General features: G+C 32.6%; 1 protein-coding gene across 1 annotated transcript in view; it reads left to right on the top strand.

Moving 5' to 3' along the window:
* BBS9 (Bardet-Biedl syndrome 9) overlaps window positions 1–23132 on the top strand; it is a 469218-nt gene that overhangs the window by 215553 nt on the left and 230533 nt on the right. The window contains exons 14-17 of the mRNA XM_040259660.1: window positions 491–595; window positions 2704–2718; window positions 7613–7753; window positions 17339–17434. Of these exons, the coding sequence (XP_040115594.1) occupies window positions 491–595; window positions 2704–2718; window positions 7613–7753; window positions 17339–17434 (357 nt within the window). The remainder of the gene's footprint in view (window positions 1–490; window positions 596–2703; window positions 2719–7612; window positions 7754–17338; window positions 17435–23132) is intronic.

Here is a 23132-nt window from a genome sequence, read left to right as displayed (position 1 = left end):
ACATGAATATGGAAAGCTATGTACAATCTGCTAAGTTGCTACAGTTTGTTACATCCATATCCAGTTCCCCCTTACATTTTCTCCTGCAGTCTGTGTTCTAGCCATGATAAAGCACTATTTCCCACTCCCAAATTCTCTTTCCCTTTTGTACCTTTTTCTTTGTTCATCCTGCCTGTTCATCTGAGTAAAGAGAGGCATTGGTGTGGAATGGTAGATACCCTTGTTTTGGGGTCAATTCCTACCTCTGTCTTAACTATATGACCTTGGGCAAGCTTTTTAATCTCTGTCACCATTTTCCTCATGCACCAAAAATGGGGATAATAATAGTGACCACCATGTAGGGTTGTTGTGAGGATTAAATGAATTAATCTCTGCAAGTGTTATGTAAAATGCTTAAGACAGTAACTGGCATGCAGTGTATGTCTAATTTCAGTTGTTGTTAATAATAATTGCCTAAAATTATATAACATTATTTTTACATTGCTTATAGCACCAGAGATGACTAGAACTGTAGGCTTTTCCGTTTATCTAAAAGGAAATTATTTACCACCTGAATTGGAAGGAAATGCTGTTGTTTCTTATTCCAGACCAACAGGTAAACATACAGTTCACAAATTTATAAGTCTAATAATCACTTCTTTTAAATTATTGGAGTTGTGGGTTAAATGTTTAAGTATTTAAGATGGGAAAACACATTGTAAATATTATTAAAAGAAAAATATTATTACATAGTGTTAAATTAAAAATATCCATCCACGTTACTTTCATGTGTTATGAATAATTAGTGATAAGTCTATTCAGCTGATTTCTATATGTAATGTTTGATTCTATCTTTTCAATTGATAGTGAATATGATACTTTTTATTCTCACTAGAAGAGTGTTATCTAGTCAGACTTCATGTACTTGAGCTAAACAGAAAAGCCTAGTCTGAATTAGTAAAAATCGCCATATAGGTTACTCTAATATTAAGGCAGTCTTTAGAGTTTCAGACACTGCTTTAGTGACTAAATAAAACTCTTTAGTATCTTACATGTTAAAATACTTAAGAACAGGATCTGTATTATTTCAAGAAACTAATAGATCAAAAAAGTTCTCTTTAGACCAATAGAGATCCAGTTATTATAAATTTCAAGTTGGATTCAATTTTATAGTTTCTTTGTGTGTTTTTGTATAGTGAATTTTTCATTGTAACCGTTGGACAATTAGTTGATTGATAAATAATAATTAGTCATTGCTTTTTTAAAAAAAAGTTTAAATGTAGTATAACTGATAGGATATTTCAGCAATGTTGCCTTTGTGTTTTTAAGCATTTCTGTACAGTTGTCTTAGTTTAAAAAGCCTTAGAGATGCCATATTCATATCTTTTCTGTTGATACCCACTTTGGTTACTTAGCAATATTTTTATGTAATTGTCACCCTTCCTACTGTGCTAATGAAGCACCTTGGCAATGTTTTTAAAATTGTAGTGCTTATTTTGTCTCAGTGAATTTTATGGTTTATGCATTGACAACTCTATACTTGGAGGTGGTTTTTTTTTTTTATAATTTTAGTACATGTTTTCAAAATCTGTTTCTTCTTTGTAAATAATTTTATTTTAAATTATAAAAAATCATTTTTAGCCAAAAATGATCACTTTAACCTTTTACCTATATTTTCAAAATATGAGACAGTGTAAATATTTTATGTTTAAGCAACTTTGAGAAAGCTGGCTTCAGAAAGAAATACAAGACTTCTGTAAGGGATCAAGAAATGATGGACATTTTAGTTGGATATTTCTGAAAAGAACATTGAAATGCTCAGTGAGTTGTGAAATAAAAAATAGGACATGTTGGCTAAAATCTCTAGGTAATTTATCATTAATTGGACATCTCAATAATCATAGGCATTATTATACTTTTTATCTTTGTTACTCCTTGAAAATATAGATTGTTGATGCCTTAATTCAACTAATTATTTCATTTATCTTTAAGGAAAAGTAGTTGAAAATAAATTTAAAATAAATAAATGGAATACGTAACAAGTAGACAAAAGCTTAAAACTACACTATAAAGTTATTAAATCATTTGGTGAGCTTATGGTTGCACATACCATTTTTAACTATTATGCTTTTGTAAAGATGGAATTTGAAAGATTATAAATTATTACTAAAACAAAGAGCATAGACAACAACTGGTTGAAAGCTAATTAGAAATTAAAGTAAAAACAAGTCTATAAAAGTAAAAGAATACCAAGACAAGCTGGAAAAAAAGACATTGTTCCATAATAATATCTACTAATTAAAGTTATAATATAAGCAAGGCTAACTCGAAGTATTAATTATATGTATTTGCCTTTAGCTCATTTTCTTCCCCCCCAAATTCATGTAATGCTCTTGATGTCATTTACATATTAAATCTGGTTTGTTTTTGTATAGATCATATATCTTTACCTCTTTTTGCCACATTTATATAGAATAACACCCTTTCATGGACTTGTGAGAATGGAATAACAATATATTATTAGATTTCAATTATTCATATTATATTCTTCAGCTGTGAATTGGCTTATATTTATTGGAAGGCCATTTATGTCATCTGTATGAATCTTTAAAGTTTTAATTTATATTTTAAGCAGATGAGCATTAAATTTGTGCTGTAATTTTATGACATAATTTGTTGTATTCTTTCTCCCCTATCCCTTTTTGCGTTGCCTCTGATGGATAGAGCGAAATCCTGATGGTAAGTGAAAAGATAGTTTAGAACAAAATGAATTTCAGAAGTGAAATTTGGTTAGTAATTGAATTGTGGTATTATCCCTTGAATGAATTCTTTTTATGGATTGCTGTTTTGACTCTAGCAACCTCTTTAGGGTGATTCAGTGCCTTGATTTGGCTACGGAGAAGACAGTAGATGTTTCCATAATAGATACTTGTCATTCATTATTAGTTGTTTCAGAGTCATGAGAAACAATGAAACTTCATGACATTTTTGAACAAAACCAAAGCTGTCATTGACTACTTGTGTCTGTAAGTTACTCGTGATTTGCTTGTATGCTCTGTTATCTTAGTTTATTTAAAAAGAGTAAGGAAAACAATTCTGAATTCTAAATTGTCTGATTCTGTATACCCCAAAAGATTCACCTCTTTCTCTGATCAGAATGCCATGTGTACTCATCCTGTGGGCCTATTCCTTGTTTTGTTTAGAATTTGCGGGAAAATATTATCAAGAATCTGACCCCTTGAACTTGCCTGGGTCAGTGTTGTCACTTTTTGTCTTCTCCAAATCCTTTGTTTATGACTTTGCTATAATACTTATCATAATATGAATTTCATTGTTTGTTCCTTAGGTCTCCCTAGTAGATTTTTGAGCTCTTTGAGAGTGGGGTTCAAGTCCCTGACTTGTGCAGTATTCTGATTATATGGGAGGCACTCTAAAAGTATCTTCTACTTTGATTATTTTTCTTTCTAGACACAGACTTAATGGGATGGTATGTCTTAGTTTATTAGCCATTTTAAGATTAATATTAGATAATATTAATTGGTAAATTAGAGAAATAAAATACTTAATGACCTTAATTACTCATATAGTTGTGTTACCAATAACCTGAATTGCGTAGTGTCTGGAAGGTGAATATATATTTATGTGAGAACTATTTTAATAGAAATAAGCTTTTAGCTTACATAAAGTATACTTGTCAAATTAGAGTTTGGGTTATTAAAAATATTAATAATATTTACATTTTACATTGTAAGATTGCATGTAACTGATAAGATTTTGCAATAACTTTTAGAAAATTCTGTATTGTTATTTAAATTATTTGTTTTGAGTTTTAAAAAAAAATCTGTAAAGGTTATTATTCAAAGTAGTTTATTCCCTTTTACTATAAATTCAGATCAAACTATGAGAAAAAAATCACAATATATGGAAATTTCAGTATTTCAATGCAAAGCTAAAGCCAGTTTGAATAATCTCTTATGCTATATTTAAAAATTTTAATTAAGCTTCAGGAATAGAGTTGAAATATTCAGCTTCACCTAGTATGCAAAAAAAATAATATGTTGACAACTTAGATCTTACTTACACACAAAGCTTCACATTTCAAAGACTGTTCCATTTTACTGACCTGATCTGTTCAGACTGTATTGCAGATAAGCAGTCCTGCTTCTACATGTGGAAAAAGAGAAGCAAATGAGGTTTTATGTTGTCCCATAAGAGTTAGTCTCCATTATTTCTGCATTAGAGTTACATGACATGGGCAGTGTAAAACATGACTGCAGATGGAGCACAGTACGTAGCCAGACATAACAGGAAGGGATCAAGGAAGTTCTGGCTACCAGACTTTGCTACTGCTTTCGGGCCCCTTGTTTTCAACACGAAATGACTCTAGCAGGTCCCTGGAAAGAGTTCTAAAGGCATTATATAGATGTGTAATATATAGTTATTCTACTCTGGTATATAAGTTCTTTTTCCTTTTTTTTAAAGCACATTTTGGCTTCCCTCTTGACAGTGATACTGGTCTCTTGGGTGTGCCAGGGGTAATTAGAATTCTCTTTCTGGAAAAACTGTTCTGTCAGGAGTGATTTTGATGTGAATTTTGTCTCTAAGTGTTAAATAATTTTGTGATTAATTGCACCATAGTACTTGTGACTGTCCATTTCCTCTAGTAAGCTAGCAGGGGAAGTGTTTGAAGGAGAGGTGATTATATTTGTTAAAAAACTGTAGAACAAAGTCAGTCTGATGAGAGAGTAGGCCAATATTTGCATATTACAAATGACCAAATTTTCTTCTCTCTCAGCATTATACTCAGAGAGTTGAATAAGTCAAATAGCCTGTTTTGCCAACAAAATATTGCTGATGGTAGACAATTAGGGCAAGTTAGGCTCTTTCAACTAAGCTGAAAGCTACTCTACTAGCAACTTTGGAAAGTCTTCAAAAACATATAATTTTTTTCTTTCCTTATTATAGATACATATATGCATACCCTCACACATACCTCTACACATCTCCAGCTTCAGGTTCTTAGGTACAATTATAGCCTGAAGAGTAATTGGTAGACAAATTTACATTTCAAGTTTCTTAAGAAAATGTAAACCTCAATAGAAATCTGCCTCTGATAAACCCCATGTTTAAATACTAGACATTATGTTTTGAAATGTTTAGGTTTTAATTTGATGGGAAGTATTCTAAAATACTGGCTTCGTAATTTGTATTTTTAAAGATTTGGTTTCCTTAAACTCATTTCTAAAGGATTTCATATTCTTTTTTTTTCTTCCCTAATGGTAAAACTTCTCAAGCTGCCATCATTTAAAAAATAGCCATAATCATTTTATTAAGTATGTGTCATCATTTTTCAAAGTAATGTTTTCCAAATGTCCTATGAAACAGGTTTACAATTCTTGGAGAGAAAAGAAATTCTGGAGAGGTTCTACAAATCTTAGCAACTGCTGACCGTTGCCCTAGTGTGTGATATTGTCATTAACTGACTTAACTGAACTGTGAATTGAGTTATAATGTATTACCCTTTTTGGGTTTATTAGTGCTTGCAATCCATTTGTTTCAATTTCTGAAAACATGTATATACCACTAGTTTCTTTAGCTCTGGGTTCTTGGAGATTTAGGGCAATAATCTTCAAATATATATAAGTAATGTAAAGCTAGTGTTGATCATGATTAATTTTGTTTTACCACAAATTCAATCAGTACCTGGTCCAAGTGAAGCTGAGCCACAATTTTAGCAGTATAATTTTAAAAGAGTGTTTACAGCTAAATTTTATTTGAACAATTAGCTCAGACTTGGTTGAAAGTACATAGATGATAGCTTCTCTTTGTGCATGTACAGAATTGTCAGAAGATGAAGTGTTTTTTTCCCCGTTACTCTATTCATTTAAAATGAAGGAAATGGAAATAGGCTTCAGTTTCCTGGTTCTTTCCAGATTGCATCTATTAATTGAGGCTGTAATTTTTATATTGTAGAGGAAGCATATTAGCAGGTATATTTTCATAATTTGGGGATGTATGGAATATATGAAGTTGGAAAGAATAATACTTTGTGATGTTTTTTTATGGTGATATTGATAGTTGTGGTTTGAGCAGTAGCTTAGATCATGTTACCATAATATTTTGAGTCAAAACATTTCATCACTGTTAAGTACAAATACACATGCCTCTAAAACCTCACAAAATGTCAGGAAATAATACCCTGGGACTTTTCTGAAGAGACACCAGTTATAATTTGCATCTAGGATTCCAGGAGAAGTGAATTTAACATCTGTTGGTTATGAGCAAAAAATGAGCTATGTAAAATTTGATGGATAATAGATTATATTGAAGAGAATGACAAATATGCTCCACATGCTCTGAAAAAGTATTTAATTGACCTCATATATCAATATGTTTGCTATTTTTGATGATATCTCGGTATCCTTGTGAATAAGTAGTACTGAAAAGCATACTCCCAGCTTGCCTGTAGAATAAACCACACAACTCCAATTGGCATTAACAGAATATATTGCTAATTCTAGGAATCCTACTTTGGGATCATGTCTCCAAAGTTTCCTTCTTCTGCTTTCCTATTTTTAAGCTGCTCTCTGACTCCACTGTAAAAGGAATTAAAGTGTGGATCCATTAGGTAGAGTAGAACATTTTAAGTCTTCCCTTTCTCTACAGTAGTTTACTAAGATATAGGTTTCTGTATATTATTTTTTTATCCTATCCAGTCAAAAATAGAATCCTAGATTAAAAGGAGAGAAAACTAAATTTGTAGAATTGCTTTACTTGATTTATTAGTAGAGAGCCTAGTTTGCTTTGGTTTCAGTTTCATTTTTTATAAAAATATTAAAAGGAATGGCTTTTAAAAACTTTAAATTCTGATATAAAAATCTTCATTGTTATTTATTCATGAAATTGCCTATTTCAATATGCTTCTATACTTTCTGAAAAAATTTGAGAATTGAGTGACTGTGTAAACCTTTCAGAATACTGTTTAAAAGTGATATGTAAAGTTAAATGAATTGGGAAAAATTAATTTGTATGAAAGTAATATTCTTAATGTTGATATGTAAAATGACATGAAGTTTATTAGAACTTCAGTGGGACAAATTCTGCTTTCATGCTCATAATTTATTGCAAATTGTTAATTGTACTTTGAATATTCAGTAAATAAAAAAGCTAAAGATTAAAAGATTGGGGAGACAGAGAAATGATTAGATATGGTCATACAGAGTATTCCTGATAGAAACTTCGTATTCTTTGCTCATTTTAGCTGATAGTCTTGGACTAGGACTAGAGCTTTGAAGGTCTTAAAGACAGTTTAGTAATTGAATATAACTGCATATAATGTTTTATATAACATTCAACTGTGAATTTTTAAAAATAATATTATTATTAAAGGCAGAGCTTACACTTATGCTCCTTTTTAAGATTTTATTTTTGCCTTGTACCTTTGGATAATAATGTAAATACATAAATTATGATAATGCTTTCCAGTTATTTCAGTTGTGCTAGATGAAATGGTCAGGTAGCAAACATTTAAACTAAGATATGTTGCTACCATGTACTACAATTAGTGAAGTAATACAGTTTTTTTCTTATTTGTCAAATTTATGAGTATATATTTCTCTCTTTTTAATTTCAGGCATTCCTCGAGTTAGCCAATGTAAGTTTAGACTTCCCCTGAAATTAGTCTGCTTACCAGGCCAGCCTTCAAAAACTGCAAGCCACAAACTAACTATTGATACCAACAAATCTCCAGTCAGTCTTCTCAGTCTCTTTCCAGGTAGGACTTTTGAAGTAACATGCCTGTAACATCAGAAATGTTAAAAATTTAGAATGGAATCCTTCATCAACAGGTAATGATAGGGTAATTATCAGATAATTGTTAAGTTAGAATATAAAAATACCTCAAGGGTTTTTTCCTCTTGTTTGCCTGTTCAAAGGCGAATGGCTTATATCAACAAGGTAATAAAGTATACCTTTTAAGTTTGATTAGAATTATTATAATCATTATTTTGCTTCAGAATACAGAAATGAAAACATCAAATGTTTCTTTTTAGACCGTGGGATCTTTTGCCTTGGAATGTAAATATTTATTATTCATCTTTACTGTAGGTTTTTGAATATATCCCTTTTCTAAGCATATAAATATTTATTATTCATCTTCATTGTAGGTTTTTGGAGATGTACCTTTTAAAAGTATATTCTTATGCCTCTGAAAAGTAATCTCTTAAGTAGGTGTTTGTGATTCCTCTGTCATTAGCAGTTGAAAGGGACAGTGTTCATTCTCTGCCTCTGATGTTTTAGAAGGGGTTTCATGTATAAAGCTTGAATATCACAGTGAACATTTGGGGTAATTTGTGAAGGTGTGACTTTCTCCAGGTGTTGGTTTTTCTTTTTTGAGTAAGTTAGAAAAGAGAGAAGCACTGATTGGATCAAACATCTTTAGTTGCCAGGGTTTCTAATGTGTCATATCTATTAACTTTCTTGGTGATGAGGTGGAATTAAAAAAATATCTGGGAATTAAATCAACCCTTTTAAATTCATCATTAAAATTCAGCACTGTTGACTGTAAGATGCATCTTCACCCTTGCATTAGTGGATAGGATTTAGAATACAAAGTATTTCCCACAAGGTTTAGAAATTTATGGTAAGTCAACTTTTGTGTTATTAACTACTTAAAGTGATTAACATTTACTTTTCATTAATTTGAAGTCTTTTTTAAAAGCCTTATTTATATAAACTCTATGAAAAATCTCCAAGATGCTCTTTATTACACTTAATCTATTCTTTAGTTCAAATGAATTTGAGTGAACGAGCATATGTGTGTGTGCTTGTGTGTCTGTAGTTAGCAAGTAGTTTTGTGCCTTTTGGTTTCTTATTCCCTTCCCTTCTCTCTCTTGTACTCAATTTTCTTGTAACAAATTTGGATTATAAAAAGGACAGAGTCACTGCTTTTGTAGCATCTTATACAAACATACTAGTTTGTCTCCTATCCTGGCAGTATAAATTGTATATGCTGCATGCTAAATTTATTAATATCTTTGAAAAATGTTTAAGACTGGCTTCTGAGTGGTCTATCTTTACTGTAGATGGCTGAAACCAATAGAGATTAAATAAGAATGCATGCTTTTGACCAGAGAAGGAATCTCTGTAAGCTCTGGTTGGATAGAAGTACTAAGGAAAGCTTAGATAGCTCATTCATTTCTGTTCTGATTCTGGACTTAGTTGTTTTGATGTATCTTAGGTTCATGAGCATATATTTGCATCTTATTCATTTTAACAATGGGACTCAATGACAAATTTTAAAAAATTTCCCCTAAGATTCAGTTTATGAATACAGCATGTTCTCTTTTGAATTTCCAGATTTATATTTATATTAAACATACTGGAATCCTGTAATTATTTAGCATACATACTCTTGCTCCTTTTTTACTTTACATAATATATTCATTTTTGCTATATGTGACTTTTATATGTTGATATTATAATTACTATTGCAAATTTATTTTTTAATGCAAATAAATGAATGCTTTTCATAGAGAAGAAATAAAACAACTTTTAGTCTACATCTCTTTCTGTTTATTTCAGTGCTTTTTTGTATATTTAAAATAGCTTTAATTTTTCTGGTTACAAAAGATTTCTGAAATTTAGCAATGGAAAACCAAGAAGAAAACACAAAAGTTACTGATAATTCTACCACCCAGCAGTATCTACTTATATTTCATTACATTTCCCTACTCTTTTAAAAAATATTTTCTCTAAGCATTTCATCCCACCAAAGAATATTACTTTGCATATTGTTATGAAACACTTTTCTATGTACTTAGATTTTTGTTTTATGATTTTTAATAGTTACATGCTATTCTATCATAAATCTGTACTATAAAATCATTTGCCCAGCATTATAGTTTTCTACATTTATGTTGTTTTCAGTCTATTAATACTGTAAATATATTATTACATCAGTGATTCTCTTAATTTATTATTATTTCTTTGATGAATATCTAAAAGCAGAATTACAGAGTCCAACAAAGGGTAATATTTTTAAAGCTTTTGAAACATAATGTGAAATTGACTTTCTGAAGGGTCATACTAGTTAACTTTATCAACAGTGTTTGAATGGAGGTGTCTGGTGCCCCAAATCCTGGCTAGTAGAGAATATTCTAATTATAAAAACTTTAATATGCTTAATGGCTATACAGAAAATATTTACATACATGCATATATATAAATAATTGTCTGGGTGATTTTGGCTAAACGTGATTTAAGCAAGATAATATAAATTTCTTGATCTCGATTAAAGAGAAGTCCAGAAGTATGAAAGCTGGTATGATGGTTTGTGAATATTATCAAAGACCCAGCTTTTTTTCTGTTTGCAGCGTACGTTCTCTAGTATGTTGGCTTCTTCCATGGCAATAAGATAGCTACTTTGGATTTGTTGTTGTTCAGTTGCTAAGTCATGTCCAATTCTTTGCAACTTAATGGACTGCAGCAAGTCAGGCTTCCCTGTCCTTCACTATCTCCTGGAGTTTTTCAAATTCATGTCCATTGAGTCAGTGATGCTATCTAACTATCTCAACCTCTGCTGCTCTTGCTTTCAATCTTTCCCAGCATCAGGGTCTTTTCCAGTGAGTTGGCTCTCCGGATCAGGTGGGCAAAGTGTTGGAGCTTAGCTTCAGCATCAGACTTTCCAATGAATATTCAAGGTTGATTTCCTTTAGCATTGACTGGTTTGATCTCTTTGCTGTCCAGGGGACTCTCAAGAGTCCTCTAGCACCACAATTCAAAAGCATCAATTCTTTGACACTCAACCTTCCTTATGGTCCATCTCTCAAAATGGCAACTCACTCCAGTACTCTTGCCTGGAAAATCCCATGGACGTAAGAGCGTGGTAGGCTACAGTCCATGGGGCTGCAAAGAGTCAGACACAACTGGGCGACTTCACTTTCACTTTCACTCACATCCATACATGCCTACTGGAAAAACCATACCTTTGACTATACCAACCTTTGTTGGCAAAGTGATGTCTTTCCTTTTTAATATGCTGTCTAGGTTTGTTGTAGCTTTCCTTCCAAGGAGCAAGCATCTTTTAATTTCATGGCTGCAGTAACTGTCCACAGTGATTTTGGAGCCCAAGAAAATAAAATCTGTCACTGCTTCCACTTTTTCCCCTTCTATCTGCCACGAAGTGATGGGACTGGATGCCATGATCTTAGTTTTTTGAATGCTGAGTTTTAAGTCAGCTTTTTCATTCTCTTTTCACTCTCATCAAGAGGCTCTGTTTTCCCTCCTCACTTTCTGCCATTAGAGTGCTTTAGCTTAAGTCATCTAACTACAAGGCAGGAAGTAGAGGAAAGAGATAACTATGGCAATAACTTAACTTTTATCAGAAAGGCATGTTTCCATAAAGTTCATAGGAGATTTCTACTTATGGCTCTGTAGCCATAATATTGTCACATGGCCTCTTCTACAGTAAAGGGGGCTGAGAACTAATGTAGGTGGGCTAAGAAAAAGGAGACTGGGAATAGATGTTAAATTAGCTGACATTCAGTATACATCATGATACCAGAAATTTTACAGAAAAATTTTACTTAAATGTTATAACAAATAGCATGCTATTATAGCAGTCTTTTATGGTACTCAAATACACGGCTATCTTTGTGAATAAATTTGTATTTTAATATTAACGTAATATTCTGTTGTTTCCCTGGTAGTTCAGATGGTCAAGAATCTGCCTGCAATGCAGGTGACCTGGGTTCAATCCCTGGGTTGGGAAGATCCCCTGGAGAAGGACAGGGCAAACTACTCCAGGATTCTTGCCTGGAGAATTCCACGGACATAGGAGCCTGGTGGGCTACACTCTATAGGGTCACAAAGAGTCAGAAATGACTGAGCATCTTTCACTTTCTGTTGCTTGGAGGTACCATGTACATAGCTTTTTTGTACTTCTCTGTTTTTCTTTGGAGGAATACCTTGAGGATAAATGGCTGAGTTTAAGGATATGCACATTTGAAAACTATATTCAAATACCAAAGTTATTTCCAGAATAATTATATGAAGTTACATACTCAATATCGGGGTTTGTACCGAGTAGCAGCTGGATTTAAATCTTTAAAAATTTTTGACATGGTTATGTGAAAAGTGGCATCTCTTTTAAAAATTTGCATTTCTAAATTATTTGTTAGCATAGAAATTTTGTAATTTTTATTAATTACTTGTGCTTTTTTACATATAAAGCTTTTGTTTTTAGGTCGTAAAATTTAAAGTTTCATTTCATTTTTTTTTTAGTTTCAAATTTTCATGTTGTGCTTAGAATGATCTCTATTTTAACATTATAAAATACTTACTTATCTTTCTTCTGGTACATTTTAATACCTTCTTTAATTCTCAAACAGTTTCAGTGTATTTTTTAAATAAAAAACAACTTTATTAGAGTATAACTTATTTACATGTACACATGTATAAAGTGTACAATTTGCTAAGTCTTGATGTTTATGTATACCTTTGAAACCATCCCTACAATCATGATGGTGAAAGTATCCTTCACCCCAAAGAGTTTCTTTGTTCTGCTTTGTTATCCTTTCCCCTCCATCCCCAGGCAACACTTGTTTTCTTCCTGTCACTATAGATAAGTTTGTATTTTCTAAAATTTTGTAAAATGGAACTATTCAGTATGTACTCTTTTTTTTTTGGTCTCCCTTATGGACTTCCCTGGTGGCTCAGATGGTAAAGCGTCTATCTACGATGTGGGAGACCCGGGTTCGATCCCTGGGTTGGGAAGATCCCTTGGAGAAGGAAATGGCAATCTACTCCAGTACTATTGCCTGGAAAATCCCATGGACAGAGGAGCCTGGTAGGCTACAGTCCATGGGGTCGTAAAGAGTTGGACATGACTGAGCGACTTCATGTTCACGTTATCAGATTATGTGATTTGCAAATATTTCCTCCCAGTCTGTGGTGTATATTTTCATTCTTTTAACAATGTCTTTGGAAGAGCAGAAATTCTTAATTTTGCTAAAGCCCAACCTATCAGGTTTTTTTTTTTTCTTTTATGGATCATGATTTTAATGTTATATCTAAGAAATTTTTGCCTAACTCAAGGCTACAAATTTTTTCTCATATGTTTTTTCTACAAGTTTTCTAGTTTCATGTCTTGCATTTAGGGATCTTATTTATTTTGAGTTGATATGTGTGTATGGTGTGAGATAGGGATAAAATTCATGTTTTTGCATGTAAATATCTAATGTGCCAGTACTATTTTTGAAAAGCCTATCCTCTTGCACTGAATAGTCTTTGAAAAGTTGTTGACTATATATCATTAGACTATATAAATAATTGGAATGTATATATATATTTCTGCTCAGTTTGTTCCATTTATCTATCTTTGTCCATCATTATTTCTATATACCAAATAGTGTCTTGGGGCTTCCTAGGTGGCACTATGCAGGGGATGTAAGAGACTAGGCCTAGTTTAATCCTTGGGTCAGGAAGATCCCCTGGAAGAGGGCAGGGTGACCCACTCCAATATTCTTGCCTGGAGAATCTCATGGATGGAGGATCCTGGTAGGCTACAGTCCATAGGGCCACAAAAAGTCGGACACGACTGAAGCAACTTAGTACAAAATACAAAATAGTGTCTTAATTACTATTTATAAGTCTAGAAATCAGGTAATGTAATTTATCCAACTTAATTTTTTTCCAAGTTGTCTTTGAAACTTTGATCGGTTACATTTTCACATGAATCGTAGAATCAGCTTATCAATTTAAAAAATGCCTCTTGGGATTTTGCTTAGAATTGGAATTGCCTTAATTTTGTAGATCAATTTGGAGAGAAACAACATCTGAACAATATTGAACATGGTAAAATTTGCTCCACTTATCCTAGTTTCTTAAGATGAAAATAGAGACCTTCATTTATTTAGGGCTTATTTTATATTTCTCACTAACAGTTTTTATTTTCAATGTACCTATCTTACAAATCTTAAGCAGATTTTTCCTTAAGTATTTAATATATTTTTATGCATTTGCAAATTGTATGTTATTTCAATTTCAAATTGTTCCTTCCTAGTACATAGAAATACAGTTGGTTTTTGTATATTGATCTTGTATCATGCTACATTGTTAAACCATTTATTGGTTCTACTACCTTTTTTTTTCCAAAGATTTAATCAGATTTTCTCTGTAGAGGATCATGTCATCTGCAAGTGAAAACACTTTTATTCTTGCTTTCCAATCTGGAGATTCAGTTTACTTTTTGCTTGCTTTTTTTTTTTTAACCTAAGCTGGAACCTCTGGGATGATGTTGAATAGATATTGTGAGAGCAAACATTTGGTCTTTAAGCATTAAATATGTTTTATTAATAGCTGTAAATATTTTGTAGATGTCCTTTACCAGCTTGAGGAAGTTCTTTTTTATACCAGGGTTGCTGTGAGTTTCATTAGGAATAGATTTTTAAGTTTTTCAATGCTTTTTTGATATCATTTGAAATATTTTATGTCATTTTTTTTAGTCTGTTAGTAGGTGGATTACATTGATTAATTTTTGAATATTAGCCCAACTGTGCATTCTTGAGATAAGTCACTATGATCATGATGTAGTTTCCTTTCAACAGGCTGTTGGATTAATTTGCTAAACTTTAGTTTATAATTTTTACATTTGTATTTATAAAGGATATTGATATGTAATTTTGCTTCCTTATGAGTTATTAATGTGGAGTTAATGGAATGAATTGGGAAATATTTACCTCTCTACAATTTTTTTTTGAAGCATGTGCTGAATTTGTATTATTTATTGCTTAAATATTTGGAAGAATTCACCAGGGAAGTTTTCCAGACCTAGAGTTTTGTGTATGGGAAAGCTTTTAAATTACAAATTCAATTTCTTCAAAAGATATAGGACTGTTCATGTTATTCATTTTTTATTGAGTATACTTTGCTGGTTTCTATCTTTCAGAAAATATGTGCATTTCATCTGAGTTGTTGAATTTATTGGCATACATTTGTTGATAACATTTTCTTATCCTTTTAACATTTGTAGAATCTGGAGTGAAGACAACTCACTCATTACTGATACTGGTAATTTGTGTTTTTCCTCTTTTTTTTTCTCCTGATCTGTTGACTAGAGGTGTATCAATTTTGTCTCTTTCTGAAAAACCAGCTTTTGGTTTCATTTATTTCATCTTTTTATTTTTTGTTTTCTGACCTTTTTAATTTCTCTGATTTTCTTCTGCTTACTTTGGGTTTACTTTTCTTTCTTCTAGTTCTTTAAGGTGAAAGCAGAGACCATTCTTTTTAATGTAGTTGGGTAATGCTATAAAATTTTTTCTAACTATTGCTTTAGCTGTATCCTACAATTATTAAATAATATATTTTTTATTTTCATTCTATATCAAATACTTTTAAATTTCTCCTTTTGTTTCTTTTTTTGACCATAGTGTTATTTAGAAGTATGGTCTATAGTTTTGAAACTTTTGGGGATTTTCCATAGAACTTTTGTTATTCATTTGGAATTCAATTTCACTGTGGTAGGAGAACATACTTTGTATGACTTGAATTCTTTTAAATTCATTGAGACTTATTTAGCTCCCCCAAACTAGGACAGTTTTTGTGAATGTTCTACGAGCATTTGAAAATAATGGTTTTCTGCTATTGTAGGGTGGGATCTTATGAAATGTCAGTTAAGACAAGTTTTCTGATAGTGTTTTTAATCTTCTATATCCTTACTGATTTTCAATTTACATGTGTCAATTATTGAGAGTAGAGTATTGAAGTCTTCAATTACAATTTGTTTATTTCTCTCCCTCTCTCTCTTTTTTTTTTGCATATCTGAAATTTTTGCTTCATGTATTTTAAAGTTCTCTTTTAGACATAAAAGTTTAGGATTGTAATGTTGTCTTGATTATTATGAAATAGCCTCTATCTTTGTTAATATTCTTTGCTCTAAAATCTACTTTTATAATGTGAATATAGCTATTCCAACTTTCTTTTGCCTAGGGTTACAATGATATATATATATTCCCTCTTTCACCTTTAAGTTGTTTTCATCTTTTATGTTTAAAGTGGACTTCTTATAGGTAGCATATAATTGAGTCTTGGCTTTTTTAATGCAATCCAGTATTATCTGTCTTTTAATTGGGGTGTTTAGACCATTTATTTTTAATGTGATTATTGAGATCATTGGTTTTAAATAGATTAGTATTCTGTTGCATACTCAAAGAGGATTCTGCAGATTTCTGGAGTTCTTTCTTTGTAGTGCTATCCTCTCTCTGTCTTAAGAACTTCTGCCACTTTGGCCTTTCCAGATTCCCAACTCTTATCACCTCCACTCAGAAAGAAGCTGGGTTGCTCTTGGGCTCCCCTTCCATGTGATATGGCTTGGAAATTTTCTCTAGGTGGTAAACTGGGGCAAACATAGGACTCATTTTGTTTCTTGTTTGTCAGAGATGACTGTTGTTCATTTGCTAATTTCTAATGTCTTGAAAAATGGTTTGGTTATTATTATTTGGTTATACCCATTTTTTAATTGTTTGTGATGGGAGGGTAAATTTGGCCCCAGTTTTCCAGGACTGATCATTTTGGCCAGAGTACTTCATAAATGGTGATATATACTTTCAGCAGTGGGTAAATAATATATTTGTCTCTTTTTTTGTGTGATTGTAATAGCTACTGATAGTCAATACTCAGATCCATTCATTCATTGGAAATTGAAAAATGATGGCTTTCAGGCTTTCTTCAGTTTTTTAGCTGGTGTATTTATGTACAAATAATGTTTCCCTTATTTACCATTATGTGGTACAGTTCAATAGGGTCATTAGGGTAAGTGCTTGATTTCTTGCCTTTGTTAGTGATTTTTAAAATGCTTAGTTGATTCTCTAGAATTCTTCAATAGTGAGCATTTGGCTTTTCTCTTTTGTTTTTATTGTAAATATGAACACATGCTTTTAAGTACATTTGATGTGTTTTACTCCATTGCAATTATTATCTTTTCTGATACTCAAATATTTTCATCTCTGGCCAGTGGTAGTCTCTTTAAGATGGCTCTTGTGTCCTTTTCATATAGCTCTCTAGTCACTGATAGTTTTTTTCTGGTGTGACAGATATTCTAGGTTCATCTTGTGCATTTCCTGCCTCAGACCTAGAATGAACTAGTAGAAGAAAGGAAATTAAATGATTTTAGCATGTTCTTGTGAGGCAGAAATTTTAGCAATTGGAAGCAACTGTGGAAGTTAGTTAATATAGTCCACACATGGACTTCAGACGAGACTAGTGCCATAAAAAGTACTCATCATCAACTAAGCTTCCTATTGTAAATATTAAGTGTTTGCCTTGTGGTTTTGTAAGGTGATGTTTTTTCTTTTCTTTGTAGGCTTTGCCAAGCAGTCAGAAGATGATCAGGTGAATGTAATGGGTTTTCGCTTCTTAGGAGGGTCCCAAGTTACACTTCTTGCTTCCAAAACCTCTCGTAAGTAAAGCCATGATATTATTGCTTTTGAAAACTTCTATTAAGAACACTATGTTACAGATCATTGCCACATCAAGGATTTCTACAAGGGTGATGTTAGATATTGAAAACTAAGAGCCATTATATTAGTCATGAAGATAGGGTCCTGTTTTATTAGCGATACATAACTTTGGTTTTGGGGATGAGGGTTTGAGAGAGGAATTTAAAGAACTGAAAAATCATGTTGATGTGTGGCAGAACCAATACAATATTGTAAAGTAATTAGCCTCCAATTAAAATAAATAAATTTAAATTAAAAAATAAAAAAAAACATTAAAAAAATAACTGAAAAATGTTTTTGAGATAGGTATATGGTAAACTAGATTTTAGGAGTTACTAGAAATTGGAGTTAATTTTTTTGTGTGTACATATTCTTCTAGCCTCCTTTTGGATATTGGCAAAGATGAAAGTGAATAACTTTTGTTGAGATTAATCTCAATAGAATGAAAAGTGCTAACTGTATAGTCAAGTTTGCATTTCAGATAAATATTTGCTTTATTGATTTGTTTGCGTCATATGAGAATAATTGTTGAAACTACTCAATGTACAACTGATTTCTGGTGTATGCAGATAATGAAGCTACTAAGCTCACTGGGTTTTATACCCTTTCTTGGAAATAAATTATTAAGAGAGGAAGTTTTAAACAAATTTTAGGTACACTAAAGATATCAGGGGAAATGAATACATATATATTATATATATTCATTCATTCATATATATATAAAGTCTGGCTGAGTACACTCCAGTTTTTAAAATTTCTTCCATTTGTACAATGAATTTTCACTTTCTACTTTATGCATTTGCAGTTTTAATTTTATTTTTTTTATAATTAGAAAATATAGTAAAATGAGGATATACTCTTTTTGAAAAATAAAGATGTTAACAGCAGGAACATATACACATTCTTATTTTAGAAACTATAATGATGTCTCTGTCATAGCACCTTCTGGAATGTGTAGGTTGATGACTAGTGAAATAGACTTGGAAACAACCAAAAATTAAAGAATAAGACACAAAAATCAAAGACAATTCTGAGAAGAATGAGAGAATTCTGTACTTTTCATGGTCTTTTTGTGATTGGTCATGATTGTCGTCTTCTTTACATTGGCATCAATTTGTTTTGATTAGTTTTAATCTTCAGTTAGATAATGGAATCATTTTCTGACATTTCTTTTGGTTAAACTGTTCTCTTTGGTTAAACTAAAAAAGCTGTTGCAAACATTTCTTTGGGAAATTGTACACATCTGTTTGATTCCAGTTGATGATGCTGTATGACGAATCTGCAATTGAGACTATTTAAAAAAGGCATATTCTTTGTGCAAATGGGGATATTTATATCCTAATGCATTATATTTATTCCTTTTCAGATGAAATAACTCTTAGAACATTGTTTTTGCTTATAATTACTTTATCATTCCCTAAATTTCACCAAATGTCCATGTCTATAATTGATTTATTCATATTTTTTTAATATATGACTATGAAGTGAAGTGAAGTGAGCTTGCTCAGTCGTGTGCGACTCCTTGCGACCCCATGGACTATAGCCCACCAGGCTCTTCCATCCATGGGATTCTCCAGGCAAGGATACTGGAGTGGGTTGCCATTTCCTTCTCCAGAGGAACTTCCCTATCCAGGCATCGAACCTGGGTCTCCTGCATTGCAGGCAGGTGCTTTACCCTCTGAGCCACCGGGGAAGCCCAGACTATGAATGCCTTGACAAAGCCACAGTACATAATGGAATTGGACAGGGCTATTTAAATAAAGAACCAAATGAAATGTAAACTGAAACCTGAAGAGTAGCCATTACAATTCTCTGATGGTTTTTTTTTACTTCAGTGATGCCCAGAATTCTACCTAGAGAAAGTCCTTGGGAGATGAAAGGCAAAAGATATGAAGAAAGTACTATTTTCTGGGCTTGAGGAAGATGTTGGTGCTCCCTACCGCTCTGTAAGAGTGTTCATCCCCAAAGAAGGAATGAAGTAATTTATATCCAATATGTGTTTGACAGCTTTCTTTTTTATGAAAGGCATGCAGTCTTTCATCTCAAAATCTGATGGATAGAAAAACCCAACAAATGGAGAGAACTTAGTATTTTTTCTCTAACAATCAGCCAGATGCTACATGTATCATATATAGTCGTCATTAGATCTTGGATAGTATTATATGTGCATTTTAAAACCTGCTTGATATTCAGCTGATCTTGAAGTGTGCTATGTGGTAATTTTAGTTCAGTTTGGCATAGATCAGCCAGAGTAGACAAGCACAGGCAACTCATTGTTTCACGTATGCAGTCACATTCTCCATGGAGCTGAATAGGTTTTTTACTTCAGAAAGTAAAGATTCAATGTAATTAGAGTTTATTGTATGAATTCTGGAAAAAACCACAAAGCTTTAAAGATAAAAATATTTAAGAAGAATACAGTAGCGAAACTGAAAATGATTTCCACAGACCTAAATTGCAAATAACACTGGTGATGGATATGTACATTACCTTGAAGATAGTAATAGATTTACATGTATATGCATGAGTCCAAATTCATCAAATTGTAAATATTAAACGTGTATTTTTTATATATCAATGATACTTCTATAAAGTTGTTAAAAGTAACAAATGGGTCACATTTTATGAGAAATATTTTTATAATCAGAATTATAAAATATTTCCACGTGGAAGTCAGTTATTTAGACTGATTCAGTACAGTGGTATTTCAGAAGAAATATGCTGTTATCTATAATTATATATTCCTGCCATGCCACTTTCTTAAGATCCAGCTCCACATTGTTATTTATTACCTCACACAGCAAACACTACCACCTTACTCTACCTCTTCCTTCCTGTTCCTTTTGTCTTGATGCTTTTCTTGATCTTTCTTATATATCTACTTTTATCTTTTTCTTTACTATATCTATTTGTACCTTGCCTTGTTCTACTTGTTTCTTAAAGTGTTTAAAAGATATTTTAAAGTTACTGAAGATTGAAGAATAAGATTAACATACAATTGATATGATACTAGCAGCGTAGAAATAAAAGGAAAGGATTTTAGTTCCAATTTTCAGAATGCTCTAAAGATCAAATTGAATTAGTTGTTTAGGAGATGCACAGCCTGATACTGAGTCCAGGATGAAATTTCTCTTCTGAATATCACAAAAATAGCTTCTTCAATAATGTCTCTATAGCTTATTTTTGTAGTTATAATTGTTATATAATTATACTTTGAATGACAAATTTCATAGAGCTTTAAAAATAATGATGAAACTCAGCTTACTAAATATAATTCTATATGAGTCCAAAGCAGTGCAGTCTAAGCTGCAGCTTCGTCCAAGGGTAAATTTAGAGTATCTATTAGTAGCACTACACATTTTTAGTAACTAGCATTTTCAGTAAGAATTGGACAGTTAAACTCAGTAATTCCGAAGTAAAACATAGCTGAAAGGAGTTGTGGGTTTTGTTTTGAAATAAGCAATATTAGAGCATGTTAGTATTCTTGCCTGGGTAATTCCATGGAAAGAGGAACCTGGTGGGCTACCATCCATGGAGTCACAAAGAATCAGACACGACTAAGTAACACTTTCACTTTTCACTTTCAGAACATGTTTAAATATCAATTGAAATGAGTTAGTGGGAGAGGCTGATGATCAGGAAGTAGAAGGGCATCACAAAGCAATTCCTTTAGGAGAGAGGGGATGGGATACAGAACTTGGAAGGTGAGGAGAGTTGAAAGTTTACTGTGACAGGATGTAGATCTAGGGAGACTTTATAGCTTTGTTGATGAAAAGATAGAGGAGCTTTGCTGATCTCTAAATTTGAAAAAAAAAAAGTGTGACATTGGTGTCTTGGAGAATAAGAAAGCAAACTCATGAAATATAAGCAATGATGAGTTGCCATTAGAGTCTGAGATCCTGAATTTTAAAGTGAATCCAGTCATCCTTAGACAATTTTGCCCAGCAGTGATTTGTTTATTGTTATCCAAGCAACTGCAGATAAAATATTTTTATGAGAATGGTTATAATAATGAACTACCAAATCTAAGCTGAGAGAAATAAAGAGCAGAGAAAAGTGATACATGGTGAAAAATTAACAACTTCAATAGATCACATATCTTGATTAGGTTCAAGAAGTACTGGGAGTTACAGAGCGAGTAAACCAGAAGCACAAAAGCTGGTGGGACGGGGGAGCCTGGTGGGCTGCCGTCTATGGGGTTGCACAGAGTCGGACACGACTGAAGCAACTTAGCAGCAGCAGCAGAGAATGAGTGAGGTGTTGATGTCAAGAGTTCAGAGAGACTGCAGATTCTGATGACAGGCTCATCAAATAAGGTGTAACGTTTGGGGAGTGGGTTGTAAAGATGGAGAGAAAACCAATGGAGACAAAGATTTCTAGGAAATGAAATATCTCAGTTGTGGATATTGGAGGAGCCTGTTCGATGTTAGCACAATGAATGAGAAAAAGAAATACATATGAACATATTATTGTGAAATTTTAGAGCACTAAGGATCAAGGGCATATCTCCAAAGATTAGAAAGACTATATAAAAAATAGTCACTCAAGGAAAACTAATCAAGAAGCCATTTAACTTTTCATCAAAATTATTAGATACTAGTTCAGTTCAGTTCAGTCACTTAGTCTTGTCTGACTCTTTGCTACCCTGTGGACTGCAGCACGCCAGGCTTCCCTGTCCCTCGCCAACTCCCAGAGCTTGCTCAAACTCATGTCCATCTAGTCGGTGATGCCATCCTACCATCTCATCCTCTCTTGTCTCCTTCTCCTCCCACCTTCAATCTTTCTCAGCGTCAGGGTCTTTTCCAATAAGTCAATTCTTTACATCAGGTGGCCACAGTATTGGAGCTTCAGCTTCAGCATCAGTCCTTCTGATGAATATTCAGGTCTGATTTCCTTTAAAATTGACTGGTTTGATCTCCTTGCAGTCCAAGGGACTCTTCAAGAGTCTTCTCCAACACAACAATTCAAAAGCATCAATTTTTTGGTGCTCAGCTTTCTTTATGGTCCAACTGTCACATCCATACATGACTCCTGGAACAACCATAGCTTTGACTAGATGGACCTTTGTTGGAAAAGTAATGTCTCTGCTTTTTAATATTCTGTCTAGGTTGGTCATAGCTTTTCTTCCAAGGAACAAGTGTCTTAATTTCATGGCTCTGTCACAATCTGCAGTGATTTTAGAGCCTAAGAAAATAAAATCTTTCACTTTTTCCATTGTATCCCCATCTATTTGCCATAAAGTGCTGGGATAGGATGCCATGATCTTAGTTTTTTTGAATGTTGAGTTTTAAGCCAACTTTTTTCACTCTCCTCTTTCACTTTCATCAAGAGGCTCTTTAGTTTCTCTTCGCTTTCTGCCACAAGGGTAGTGTCATCTGCGTTTCTGAGGTTATTGATATTTCTCCCAGCAATCTTGATTCCAGCCTTTGCTTCATCTAGCCTGGCTTTTCACATGATGTACTTTGCATATAAGTTAAATAAACAGGGTGACAATATACACCCTTGATGTACTCCTTTCCCAATTTGAAACCTAGAGGGCAATGGAAAAAAGTTCCCTAAAATTTGAAAGAAATGATTTTCAACTTAGACTTCTATACTGTGTTAAACTGGTAATTAGCAATGAATGATGGGTAAATACATCTTCTTAGTGTCACAAGT

Source organism: Oryx dammah, unplaced genomic scaffold (assembly GCF_014754425.2).
Source record: "Oryx dammah isolate SB20612 unplaced genomic scaffold, SCBI_Odam_1.1 HiC_scaffold_18, whole genome shotgun sequence".
Taxonomy (NCBI): Eukaryota; Metazoa; Chordata; class Mammalia; order Artiodactyla; family Bovidae; genus Oryx; species Oryx dammah.
This window is presented reverse-complemented; position numbering and strand designations above follow the sequence as displayed.